This window comes from Aulonocara sp. 'chitande type north' Nkhata Bay, linkage group LG19 (genome assembly GCF_057382095.1).
Source record: "Aulonocara sp. 'chitande type north' Nkhata Bay isolate Kocher_YH1m ecotype deep benthic linkage group LG19, A_spYH_male_GT1.1, whole genome shotgun sequence".
Classification (NCBI taxonomy): Eukaryota; Metazoa; Chordata; class Actinopteri; order Cichliformes; family Cichlidae; genus Aulonocara; species Aulonocara sp. 'chitande type north' Nkhata Bay.
This window is the reverse complement of record NC_141362.1, coordinates 32,328,496-32,340,834: the sequence shown is the minus strand read 5'-3', so window position 1 is coordinate 32,340,834 and position 12,339 is coordinate 32,328,496. Positions and strand designations below refer to the sequence as shown.

At 40.8% G+C, this 12,339-nt stretch overlaps 2 protein-coding genes across 5 annotated transcripts; one reads left to right on the top strand and one right to left on the bottom strand.

Moving 5' to 3' along the window:
• Positions 1–3,092: 3,092 nt before the first annotated feature.
• Positions 3,093–8,623, bottom strand: bub1bb (BUB1 mitotic checkpoint serine/threonine kinase Bb). Of its 3 annotated transcripts, none has more exons than XM_086274452.1 (9): positions 8,565–8,615; positions 6,148–6,304; positions 5,975–6,034; positions 5,743–5,887; positions 5,460–5,656; positions 5,207–5,370; positions 4,921–5,108; positions 4,736–4,836; positions 3,093–4,252 (listed from the first exon to the last, which is right to left on the bottom strand). In XM_086274452.1, exons 1-9 carry the CDS (start codon positions 8,572–8,574, stop codon positions 3,970–3,972), a joined length of 1,305 nt encoding a protein of 434 aa, XP_086130578.1. In that variant the 5' UTR covers positions 8,575–8,615; the 3' UTR covers positions 3,093–3,969. The 3 variants fall into 3 exon arrangements, with proteins under 3 accessions (XP_086130578.1, XP_086130576.1, XP_086130577.1); XM_086274450.1 differs by lacking the exon at positions 8,565–8,615 and adding an exon at positions 8,097–8,247; XM_086274451.1 differs by lacking the exon at positions 3,093–4,252 and adding an exon at positions 4,564–4,667 and having other exon boundaries at positions 8,565–8,623.
• Positions 8,162–11,763, top strand: zfyve19 (zinc finger, FYVE domain containing 19). 2 transcript variants are annotated; one of them, XM_086274455.1, is made up of 12 exons: positions 8,162–8,490; positions 8,577–8,698; positions 8,798–8,851; positions 8,941–9,092; positions 9,201–9,343; positions 9,498–9,606; positions 9,736–9,954; positions 10,114–10,190; positions 10,361–10,462; positions 10,549–10,712; positions 10,947–11,044; positions 11,562–11,763. In XM_086274455.1, exons 1-11 carry the CDS (start codon positions 8,437–8,439, stop codon positions 11,023–11,025), a joined length of 1,275 nt encoding a protein of 424 aa, XP_086130581.1. In that variant the 5' UTR covers positions 8,162–8,436; the 3' UTR covers positions 11,026–11,044; positions 11,562–11,763. The 2 variants fall into 2 exon arrangements, with proteins under 2 accessions (XP_086130581.1, XP_086130580.1); XM_086274454.1 differs by having other exon boundaries at positions 10,947–11,763.
• The last annotated feature ends 576 nt before the right edge of the window (positions 11,764–12,339 follow it).

Here is a 12,339-nt window from a genome sequence, read left to right as displayed (position 1 = left end):
AGCTCTTCAACACCTCATCACCTGGGATACCTTTCATCCCCCACCCTCTCCTCTCCCCTCCCCACCCACCATCTCTCTGCCTCTCTGTCTCCTTTGCACGTAATGTGGGTGACACGAGAACGCGAGGGTGCTGACTTCACCCGGTGCACTGCTGTTCACTCAAATGTATTATCCATGAAATGACATGGTCAGGGAGATGGCAGATGGCAGAGGAGGGGTTGCTGTACCGATGCTTGTAAAAAGGGGTGTGGGACTATCCTTGTAGAGGGGCTAGATCCTCATCCTCACACTGTCTTTTGAGTCTATCGTGACCCAGAAAAAACCCCAAAATCATTGCAAGTGAGGGGACACTGAAACTGAAGTTACAGCCACACTCCTGCCTCTGATCCGGCATCATTATTTGAGCGAAACATTTCCCCTCTCCTTTTACCACAATCATTTCCTGAATAATTTATACAGAAGCTAAGACCAGGCACGAAGAAGGAAAATGTATTAGGGTCAAGTCATGCAGAAACTGCCTGCAAGAGTGAGCCACATTTAGGGCATATGTGTAATACATGGCATTTTGATATGAAAGGCACTACGACAGGCTTAAATAATGGCACCCCCTCCCCCAGCACACACATCAAATAAAGTGAGGTGAAAAACGACTCCACTAAACCAATCTGCATAACAGTGGCAGATTTTCCTGTTAGGGGTATGGCAGACACAACCCCTCCCTCTCTTTCACTCTCACTTGTCAGCATTAATGTCACAGATATTGACTGGTGGTGGTTTGTTGTCTTATAGTCATGATTTCCTTTGAGTTTATGAAACAATAAAAGATGCACAAATATGGTGATCACAAAAACTACTCCAATTTTTACCAGGGTTATCTCAGCTGAGGTTGCTTATTTATCCTTATCTCTGCTTGCCCAGTATGAAGGAAAGCTGCACAGGTCAAAAGGTCAATAAATGAAACATGTCTTCTTGTTTCCGCGAGAATGCACAGAACCACACAATTTTGCTTCAGTGGTTTAGCACAAACGTAAAAAGAAAGCTACTGCTGCACTTTTAGGTAGTTATTATTTTTCTACTTGTTTAATTATCATTTTCTTTTTTTATATATGTATGTATGGAATATTTTAGTGCATATTGTATTGCAATAAAAGGAGAGACTAGGAGATGTTATAAAAGAAATTATTTTTACATGTCATCCTCACTCCTCACCCGGCACTCCTCTCGGATAAATAGCGTAAAAGTAGCTTGTGATGTAAAACAGATTTCACAATGACAATACTGGTCTTAAACCACAGCGTCATTAAAGTGAAAGCCCCAGAGCTGCATAAGTAAGACAACTTTAACTCCTTGCATTTCAATTCATTCTATTGTTTAGCATGAATATGTAGGAATTACACAGCAGGCTACCGGGGCTCAGAGTACTAAACTAAAGCAAATGTAATTTTTCATTTAGAAAAAAATATCCACTGACTTTTTCAGATGACCTAGAAATCCATTTTTAAATCTGTATGATTAAGACAGGCACTGCAGAAATCTAGACAAAGCCCGTGGCATTAACCTGCCAGCTAATGAGCAGTTAGGTAACCAAACAAATGTGCATGGTATAGTAAGTCACAGTTCTGACTTACTAAGTGGAAACAGTGAGATAAGTCAAACATGATCAGAGAAAAACCTAAAAAAAATACCACTAACTCATGATTATAAGATAATAAGCTGTCATTTTCATGGGTGTAATTACATGTAATTACATAACATTAAGCCAAATTTGAGATATATAAGTATATATCAAGCAGTGGCCTCGGGAGAACTGATAGGATCGAAGCGAAAGTGGTAAAAATACTGAGTCATCGGTTAGTATATTAACACGCTGGGGTTGCTGTCTGAATTACATAACCATGAGTCAAAATTACAGAATGAAATCATTGTAGATCTAAATCAGGAAATAATCTTCATAGTTTAAGTCATGAGCTATAGTTTCCTTTTCTGAAAGCGTATGAAATTCCACAACCAGAATGATTGGAGGGGGGAAAAGGGGCTGATGATTTTGGTGCTGCATGTTTGCAAGCTGTTGTGTCTGTGTGCAAGCCTGATGGAAGTTCACCTCAGTCCTTCTCACTGGGCAAAACCTCTACTAGTGACTTAAAGTGAGCCTAGGTAATGGACAGAAAGCTTTCTGGTAACTGGTGCATGCAAACACAAACCAAAGGCTACAAATAGGTAAAGACTACATGGCACTTGAGTGTTCTTGTCCATCGCAGTAAGAGGACAAAAGCTTTTCTTCTCCGAGGGCCTGCCTACAGAGCATTACAGTAGATGGCCTCCTCGTACCAGCTCTCCAGTGCAGTGCAGAGAGCTATGGATTTTCTGTCGGGAGTCGCTGGCTGGGACGAGCTTTTAATAAGTCATGCCAACCGGCGAGCCATAGAGGATGCATTATGGTGCAGTTATGCCGTTATTATGATGGGAGCGCATCATGTTGCCCATCACTTATCGCTGAATTTCAGCTGCTCCCAGCGCTGAGCCACAATTTAAAGTAGACAGTATGGGAACTCACCACTAGAGAGGATCTTGGCCGGCAGTGTCATATTTCCAGTGTGAAGTGTGCTCCTCCAGTGATCCACTTGCATGTAAAACTAACACTGCTTTGAGCCACGGTTCATCAGGCTTCCTGGGGATAACCACAGCCTGATCTGCTCACAGCTGCAAGTGGTTGATTTCACTTGCTAATGAGCCAGCTACCTATCTTGCAGCCATTCATCAAAGTCTGCCCAGCAAGTTGACTGTGTAAAGTGGACCCTGTCATCACAGTAGATTAAAAGTTTAAGCATACTTTCAATGCTTTTTGGGATTGGGGTAAACACTTCCTGAATAATGTCATTAGACATTTCCAAGGAATTTTCATCTGATGCCCCCACCAGCATCAGATTACAGTCAGCACTAAACTGTTCTCGTGTCCTGTTAGTAATTAAGCAAACACCATTACCTGGAGTGCAATCTATGCTTCCCCTTGCATGCCCCCTGCTGACAGTGCATTACTGCAACCCCCTTTGGTTTCTAAAAGAGAAATTAACAACTACCAGTAATTGGTTTGGTTATTGTAGCAAGTTTATTGGACATCAATGTTACATGGCCTGAAAGATGCATGTACTCAGACTGAGGCATGAAGCCCAGCTGAAGTGTCTCACTGAAACCCGTTTGTGACTGTGTTGGATTAGAGTAGAAAAATCTGCTCAAGAAATACTGAGCAAGACAAAAACAAAAACAGCACGCATAAAAAAAAACACTGCTTAAGAACACTGGACGCAATCGGGAGTGAAAAGGAACGAATTTGAGTAGTACACAGCAAAATCTCCAGTGTTAAATTAACACTGGAGAGTGTCTATATGGGTCCACACCTCTGAGTGTTAAATACAACACTGTTGAGTGTTAAATTAACACTGGAGAGTGTCTATATGTTTAAAAGTAACCTAATTCATTTTGAAGATTAACAAAGACTAACACTGAGCAGTGCTGATTTTCTAACACTGGAAAATGCTCAGTATTAGTCTTTGTTAATCTTCAAAATGAATTAGGTTACTTTTAAACATATAACACTGTCAAAAGTGTTAATTTAACACTCAACAGTGTTGTATTTAACACTCAGAGGTGTGGACCCATATAGACACTATCAACATGTATTTACATCTATGTTTTTTCTCACGCTAGTAGCATTTTTACTAGATTACATTACAGTGTACAGGGGTTCCCATTATTTGGTCCAACCACTGTATTTGCATGAATCCAATACACCTTTTAGTGTCTTCAGCTCCCAGGGTATCCCCCTCAAAAAGCTTTTTTGTTTGTTTATAAAGCCTTCTGAGTAACTGGAAATCTATGACGATATTTACATCTGGGTGATGAACAGTCACTACATGATCTAGTCAAAAATGGTAAAAACTCAGAAAAGGAACTAAATCCCATTTGGAAGCATCAGTTTGCAGCACCAGCTGCAGCTTCATCCTTCTGCCCTTCCTCTGATTCTTGCGCCGTCTTTTTGAAGAACCGTTCAGCTCGTAGCTCCTCAAAGCAGAACTCAGCAGCACCATTTAGCAGCAGCTCTTTACAGTACATGCTCTGCTCCTGTTGTTTTCCCGATTCTGCCTCCTTCTGCTGCTGCTGATGGTCCTGCAGCCTTTTGAGAGGAGTCTCATCTCTGCCCGGCTTACGCGCTGACAAAACTGTGTTAACTGCTGGGTTGATCTTACATGGAGTCCTGAGGGAGGGACAGAACAATCCACTTACATTCAGCTTAGGAAGACACTAATCAACATGTGATGTGAATATAATATTTAGCAGATAAAGCAATGACATAAAATGTCAGATAAAAACTGGACCTTTTTCTGAGATATGCTACTAAAAATGTGAAGAATACTGGAAATACTTTTCCCCTCAACTGCAAGTATATATGGTAGTCTATTCATGTCTGTAGGTGCAATCAGCCTCCAGAAAACTGCACCCAGACTGAACAAGCTAATGATTTGATAACTGAGATGACGGAGGATTTTTTTAAAAATTCATTTATTTGGGCTTTTCAATTAAATGTGCGTATACAGCCACAGATCTTGGTACTCAGGCATTTCTGTTGAACCTTTAATGCTCCTGCCTGTTGTCTCTTTGTCTGTTCCCCCCTGGTCAAAATAATGAGTAAAATTAAAAATGAATGAATAAAAAAATGAAGGTTTTTATAGTAACTCACATTGTAGGAGGCTGATCCGACTCCTCCACAAACGGTTGGAAAGTGAGTTTGGGAGGCGGTGGCGCCATAACAGTATGTCCAAATTTGGACTTTTGGGGCATCTATGACGACATAAAAAGAAAGTTATGAATCAACTTTGCATAATGGCTTTCAACACACACAACAATGAGCCTGTTCTCCCATACCTTCACATCACACCATCGCTCAGGCTTCTGCTCATTCTCCTTCGCCCTAGATGTGGGAGGAGCCACCCAAGCTTCCAATCTAGGCTCCGATGGGCCTGCGCTCTGAGCCTTATTCTCGTCAAAGATGACCAACCGACTGTTACTGCCAAGAACAGGGGCGCCTTGTGACTTCAGGCCACCGGGAATACCTGAATACAAACTCATTATGTTTTTCCCAGTCTTAAAGTACTGTTATCATCAATTTAGTATTTTGAAACACATTTTATTTGCATATTCATGTGCTTACTTCTGATTCCGGCCCCTGTTCTGTTGATGGGGGCGACAGCCTTTTTCTTCCCTCTGTGTTTCAGATCAGCTAGAGAAACTCTCTCGAGTTGCTTAGGCTCATCATCACTGTCTTCCTCCTCCACATTCATCATCACCTGCCGGGAAACGCGTGCCTGCAGTGCCCTGCGAATATAAATACAGAAAAATGTGATCACTGTAACAACATAACAGAGATGTTCACTTATCAGAAACTATACTGGATGCCTCCATACTTGTGAAACTGTAGGAGTTTATCATGTGGGTCAGCACTCTTTCTGAACCCCTCTTGGTAGACCAAGTCTGCTTTGCGGAAATTGCCCTGATCCTCATACTCCTCTGACCAAGCAATGTAGAGGGAAGCTTGTGTTACTCCAATTCCCTGTGCTTGCATGTATCTGTAAATTTCCAAAGGCTCTTGGCAGTTCTTCGCCTGGTGACATGTAATGAAAAGTTATAAATGCAGCATTAGTTTGTCAAAGTAACAGAAATAGTCAGAGGTTATGCTTTTGCACTCACAAATTTGATCCAGAGGTCAACATAGCGGGGGTCATTGTGATAATGTTTCTCCTCTGTAAATCTGGTCACGACCCGTTCCAGCAGTGTGGTGAGGTTGCTCTCTTTTCCACCCTGGGGGAAGGTTTGTTCTGTCCACTTAATATACCTGGAAAAATAAAACCGTGTTAGGATTACAGGGAAATTTAAGAGCAATGTTTATGAGCACACTTGGCTATTGACATATTTCCCTTACCGATCCCAAACACTAAGTGGATCATCGCCCTCGTATGTGCGCAACTCGGACTCAAATGCCCTGCAGAAATAAATATACACAAGGTCTTTTTTCATCATATAAAAAAATGCATGGACAAAATGTACAACAGAAATCTCTGTCACCTAATTTAAGTTTAAAATAGCCATCCATACTGTCGCTGCTGGTTGATTGCAGAGGTGGGTCCATCTTGTTGTTGACTCAGCGCCTGATGTAAAGCCGATATGGCTCTTCCCCGCCTCAAAGGCTGGATGTTTTCTTTGCTGAGCTCCCATTCCACATCTCCTCCTTCTGCCATTTCTGAGACAGAAACTAGATACATACAGCAGGAGAATTAATTACTTGATATTTATCCCCGGCTGAATTTGTAATTAAAAATTAACCAGAACCCCAGAAAAAAAAAAAGCTGCATGACAGTTTTAAATGGATTTGTTATTTGTTATTGAGTGAAATAAGTACTTGATCCCCTACAAACAGCCAGAAATCTGGCTCCCACTGATTGGCAAATTAAAAAAAAAAATCAATCAATTACAGATACCCTTATCTCAACTTGTTATGTGTATAAAGCACACGTGCCCACAGAATCAGTCCTGGATCAAAACCATTATTTCGCCCTCTGTATACACATTTAATTCAGTTGCTTGGAGTTTTTAAGTTGTCCTATTTTTAAATTTCTGATCTGTAATCTAACTTCAATAAGAAATCACCTTATAGGCAAATCAATAGAACAATAAAAATTAAACGTAACCCTTTAATGCCTCATATTTGACACAAGAATTTTTGAGACTACTACATCATCAGTGTCCCCCCCCCACAAACAAACAAAACGGCCCAGAGATGTGAAATTTATATTCTAGATTGTTGGTCAGAAAGACACCATACTGTCACAAAATGAATAACGGAATCATTTTGAAGTTGTATAATGGTTTTAAAGGAAGATTTTCTGAGGTGACCTTCATAGTTTTATCTATGCTTTAAAAATTTACCACAATCCTGTTGTTTCTCATTTTTACCCAAGTTTGACTGGATAAGTCTTGACTCAGATCATAACTTGAGGGCTGTGCTGGGTGTGCCACTACATCATCCTTTTTATAACTCAAAAATGTTGCTAGAATGCAACCTTTTATCTTGGTGACCCTGACAAACCAATTCTATATACATAGCAGGCAGGACTACTTTAAGGCTCTGCTATCTAATCTACCTAAAATCTACTTGAGTTGATTCAGATCTCTGCTGCCAGACTTCTTACTACGACCAAAAGGAGAGAGTACATCACACCTGTTGACTTTAAAATCCTTTTATTTAAATCCTCTAGCTGTTGCAAAATGCAAGACAAAACCTCTGGGGAGGTAGCTTTTTCAGTGTTATGCTTCAAGCTGCTGGAACAGCCTGCCAGAGGACCTGGCTGTGTTGAAATCTTTAAACTTAACAGCCCCCTCCAAAGCCTGAGTGTGACTGAATATTCTTTACAGACAGCACTTGTTTTAATTTCATATAACTTCTTTGCTTTAAGTAATATGTAGTTTCATTCAGTTTTTATTTTATTTTTCACTGGTCAAGTCTGTTACTTTTTATTTCATTTGATGCACTTTTGTTGTAGTTGTATTTAATTTTAAATAACTTTTTTGATGTTCTGACTTTGTTATACACTAACGTGAAATGTGATATACACAAAGCTTATTATTATCTCTGTATAGCCAAAAGTAATCTATTACTGTACTGACACTGTCATTATAATTGTTTATTTCGGGCTTAATTAGTTCTTTTGTGTGAGAACTAAATAGCATGATGTCCAGGAGGCATACTGAACAAGTTTCAGGACAACATGAGCTAACGATGCACTTCAACAACAACACATTTTAAATAATTATGTGGTAAACTTCCATCGTATTACAAACCGTGTGACACGTACACAAAATAATGTTTAGCTATCAACACTCTCCCTGCGTTCCTGTTAACGTTAGGAAGTGCATGTGTTTGGAGCTAACACACTAGCTAGCGAACGATAGCTTTAGTCTGACCAACTTTAGCGTTTTTTCCATCGACGACAAATTTACATAACTGAATTAAAACAGACTTTCTGCAAAATGTGCGTGTTCTATACCGCTTCCGAGCCTCCTTTATTTCTTTTCTAGGTGACAGCTCGAACTCCAACGTTGTCGCAGTAAAGCTGTTGAACGGTTGTGTCTGTATTTTGAACAAGAGCCGCCAGAGATTTAGCAGGACTCTGATTGGACGGAAAACCGGAAAATGCGTTTACATTACGTCATACCTCCTCTTCCGCGTTGCTTCCTGTTTTGAATGAACACCTGAAAATAGTTGCTAGTAGCTAGCTGCCAAATTAATGCTCACGACTGAGTGTGTTTTCTTAGACATTTTAACGCACTGTAGCTGTATCGATAGCATTAACATCCCCCTACCCATGAGCCTCTGCATGTGTCGATATGGACAGTCGATGTTATTGTTGTGCATCCAAGTTTAGCCTCTTCAAGAAGGAGGTGAGTATTTCACGGCTAATGCTAACCACATAGACATACATAGAGGTACATTTTGAATAAAGTGATCTATTTACTGTTCGTCATAGCTGGGCTGTAAGAACTGCGGCCGTTCCTTCTGCTCCAGCTGCTTGACTTTCAGTGCTGTGGTGCCTCGCTGTGGCAACACCCAGCAGAAGGTCTGTAAACAGTGCCATGGTAATCTGACCAGGTAACGCTCAAACCCTGCAAGGAAGAAAAAAAAAACCCCTAAAAGTAGTTTTGTTTGGACTTTGGAGCTTCTCTCTCATTTTAATTTCTTTCTTTTTAGTGGGCCATCTTCAACCAGTGCTGGCAGATGGTCTCCTCCAGAAAACTATAAAAAGTCAGTGTATACGATCAAATTAGGGGAGAACTTAAACTTTGGCAGCACAGCAGTTTCATAACATCTAAAGTACACGTGTCTTCCATTAGACGGGTCGCTGCACTTGAGGCCAAACAGCAAGGACAGCCAACACAGCCTGTGAGGACCAGCAAAGCAGGACATCCACCAACCAGCGGCCTGAGCAAAGAAGATCAGGCAATTGCTGAAAGGCTTCAAAAGCTCAAGGAGGACACAGCACCTAGTAATAAGATTTTTAGCAGCTCTCATTTTTATTTAATCCAGCAAGTGCAGTAATATTATAATATTTTCCAAAACAAGGTAAGGAGTAAGCTTTTTGCCTTCTCTTCAGGGTCTGTCCCCTCTGACAAAGAGCTCGAGTCCCGACTTGCTGCTCTGAAAGCTCCCAGCAAGCCAGTACCTTCTGCACAGGAGATGGAGGACCGTCTGGCCACTCTGCGGGGTCTCCCTCCACCATCTCAAGCTCCTCGACCTGTGAGCTGAATCTCTTCCTGCTTGTTTGTAACATCTTAGGCCTTACAGTACAGCTCAGTAGCTCAATAGCTTCAAATATTTATTTAGAGGGAACTCAATACTAAACAGTGTCCCTTAACTCCAAGTATATATGCTTGTCTATTCATGTCTGTAGGTGCATCAGCCTCCAGAAAACCGGACCCAGACTGAACAAGCCAATGATTTGATAAGTCAGATGACAGACGAAGTTGCAATTGACAACCAACAATCAAATCCTGAATGCAGTAAGATATTGCATTTCTCCCTGATTTTACCTGCCTTAAACCAATAAGTAATGAGTCAGTCATAACATTCATTCTTATATCGTAAAATTAATAAACAGGTACTGAACAACACTGTTATTAAATCTGAAGGTGTAGATGGCCGCATGAATGATCTCAATAAAGGTGAGGCAGGTACATTGGATGAGAATTTGGAAGAGAACCAGGATGCAGCCAAGCAGCTGGAGGCTGAGAAAGCCCATCTGCTCGAGGAAGCTATGGAGGAGCTGAGGAAAGAAAGTCACTCTCAAGATCAGATCCTGCACATGGCAAAGAGGCTGGCACAGCTGAAGGGGCAGGACCCGGACAAAGGTGAGTTATTCGAGCACCATTCACCTCACCTTATCTGTTATCCACGCACTAGTGTGTCATAAAATATGATAAGGACGTGCGTTGTAAATGCAGTTTCCATGACAGAAGTCCTAGCATGCTAGTGTATCATGCCCCATTTTCATTGTGATTCATTTATAGTTACTATGGAGGACTTCCAGCAACCTGACAGTGAAGAGGAGACTGAAGAAGAAGCTGTTATGAGAGTGTTAAAACAGGTGTGGCAAAAATAACCATGAGATGATAATGAACTATAAATAATTTGTTTCTGCGTACATCTTACACCCCTAAAGGTGCAAGTGAACTAATTCAGACCAGTGTGCCTAGCCACAAGGGGCTGCTATTTTGCCAGTTTAATCACTTCTTATTTTTTCTTGTATGCTTTCAGCTCTCAGAAGAAGCTACACTAGATGAAGCCAGTGGCTACAACATACCTTTAGAACAGAGTGGGCCAAGGAATAGGGAAAATAAAAAATCGTCCAAGAAACCGGTACAAAACCACGCTTGAATTATTTCTTTATTTTAAAGCTACGTGAGTGCATAAAATTTAAATCCCGATCTGATTTTATTTTAAAGGCTCCGCCTCCGGCACCTAAGAGCAGGAACCTACCTGCTGCCGATGCACATCAGCCGTCAGACAGTGACGAAGAAGAGCTTCCGTGGTGCTGCATCTGTAACCAAGATGCCAGCCTTCGATGTCACACCTGTGATGGAGATCTGTACTGCAACCGCTGCTTCAGGTAGTATGAAATGCATTAATTATAGAAAGAAAGAAAAAAAGCCTAACTTTAGACTCATGATAGACTTTTGCATGGAAGCCTTGACTGCACACAAAAAAACAAGATCTCTGTGATTTGGAATGCATACCATGACCCAGATAAATTGCAGGCAAGCTGCTGCCCTACTGTTAAGCAGCATGAATATAAAGTATTTAGTCTGATGAATTATCAATCCATGCTTCATTATGTCCCCAGGGAAGGCCATGATAAATATGATAGGAAGGAGCATCGCACCACTAACTACACTGCGCCAAAGAAGAAGAGGGAGACATGATAGTGAAGCTAAGCTGCAGGTGATTGATAGAGTTAGGCCAGCCATCACACTTAGACTTGTTCATTAGCCTTAAGTGACTTACTATTGTTAGAAAACAGTCTCTCTAATCATCTAAAACAAGCCACAAACCATCAGAACTCCTCAACATATTTTATTCAGTAAATGCTAAGGCTGAACTAATTGAATGAAGCATAATAAGAAACCACTGGTAATATTTCTTGCAAAGCACGGGTTAGATAAGGACCATAAACACAATGTAAATGCATTATAATATGTATAATATCTTAAATATAGTTTATTTTTTGTGGAATGTATAAAAATAGACGTATGTAATATTTGTGAAGGTATTGCAGCAAACCTGCACGGCCGCTTCACATAGGAATCCCAAAAATTCATATGGTTGATCTGAATAAGAAGTATTGGGTTTATTTTTATTGTGACTTGTCCTACTTCCTAATGGCAACAAAGGCTTATTTAAAGTGCTCTTTTGCACTTGTCATCATATGATGATTTCCAAGTTTTTATAACCCATACAGAAAGCAGACACGTCGTGAGCTCATCTGGGATGATGTACAATCCCAGACTGCTGTCAGCTCTGCACCGAAGAAGCACAGAGGAGTCAGTATAAAAGGATTACTAAGGGCTTTGTTTTCTTTTGGCAGTCACTGCAGTCGCTCTTGTAATCTGTGTTCGGCTGGGTGTGTAATTTCGTTATAAATAAAGGATAAGTGTTAGCAACTATGTCACGTCGTTGAGAGCATGCAGCATACCTTAGTCTTAATTTAAACATTAAAGCCTTATTTTTTTTCCTTTTTAGATCCAACGTATTATTACTTGATAAAAATATCTCAGTCTGTCAGGCCTTGTAAGGAGTGCAGTTCTTATAGTATACATGCCTTTGTCAGAGAAGTTGAGGAGAACCATATAAATTTCTATAGTGGAGACCTCACCCGAAAGACCCTCTGTGTTTGACAGAGAGAAGGCCAGAGTGCAGGCTCATCAGCGTGCATTACTGTCTGGCTGAGGAGAAACCATAATTACACTCTTCTCTTGGGGTTTGCTCCATTAAGGTTCATATGGAAAGTGTTACTGTGCCTTTTCTGGCCGTGTCATACACATACCCCAGACGGGAAATGGACGAGGATAATGGATGCATACTTAATGGAACATCTTGTTGCTGATCTCCGTGTGTTTACACCTACTCTTGACATGTCAAAGTTTCCTTTGTTTCCATCAATCTGTTGAAAATGCCTGAAAACACTACTTTATGTTTTGGGAATAAAATGCTGACTGCCGTTCTGTAGGAAAGTTGTC

Excerpts from the sequence above, each read along its gene's own strand:
- bub1bb (XM_086274452.1), bottom strand. Across the intron at positions 5,888-5,974 it reads CCACTTAGTGTTTGGGATCG|GTATATTAAGTGGACAGAAC; the intron begins GTAAGGGAAATA and ends TTATTTTTCCAG. Across the intron at positions 5,109-5,206 it reads AACAGGGGCCGGAATCAGAA|GTATTCCCGGTGGCCTGAAG; the intron begins GTAAGCACATGA and ends GTTTGTATTCAG.
- zfyve19 (XM_086274455.1), top strand. The coding sequence starts at position 8,437 with ATGGACAGTCGATGTTATTGTTGTGCATCCAAGTTTAGCCTCTTCAAG. Across the intron at positions 9,344-9,497 it reads CATCTCAAGCTCCTCGACCT|GTGCATCAGCCTCCAGAAAA; the intron begins GTGAGCTGAATC and ends TCATGTCTGTAG. Across the intron at positions 9,607-9,735 it reads ACAATCAAATCCTGAATGCA|GTGTAGATGGCCGCATGAAT; the intron begins GTAAGATATTGC and ends TTAAATCTGAAG.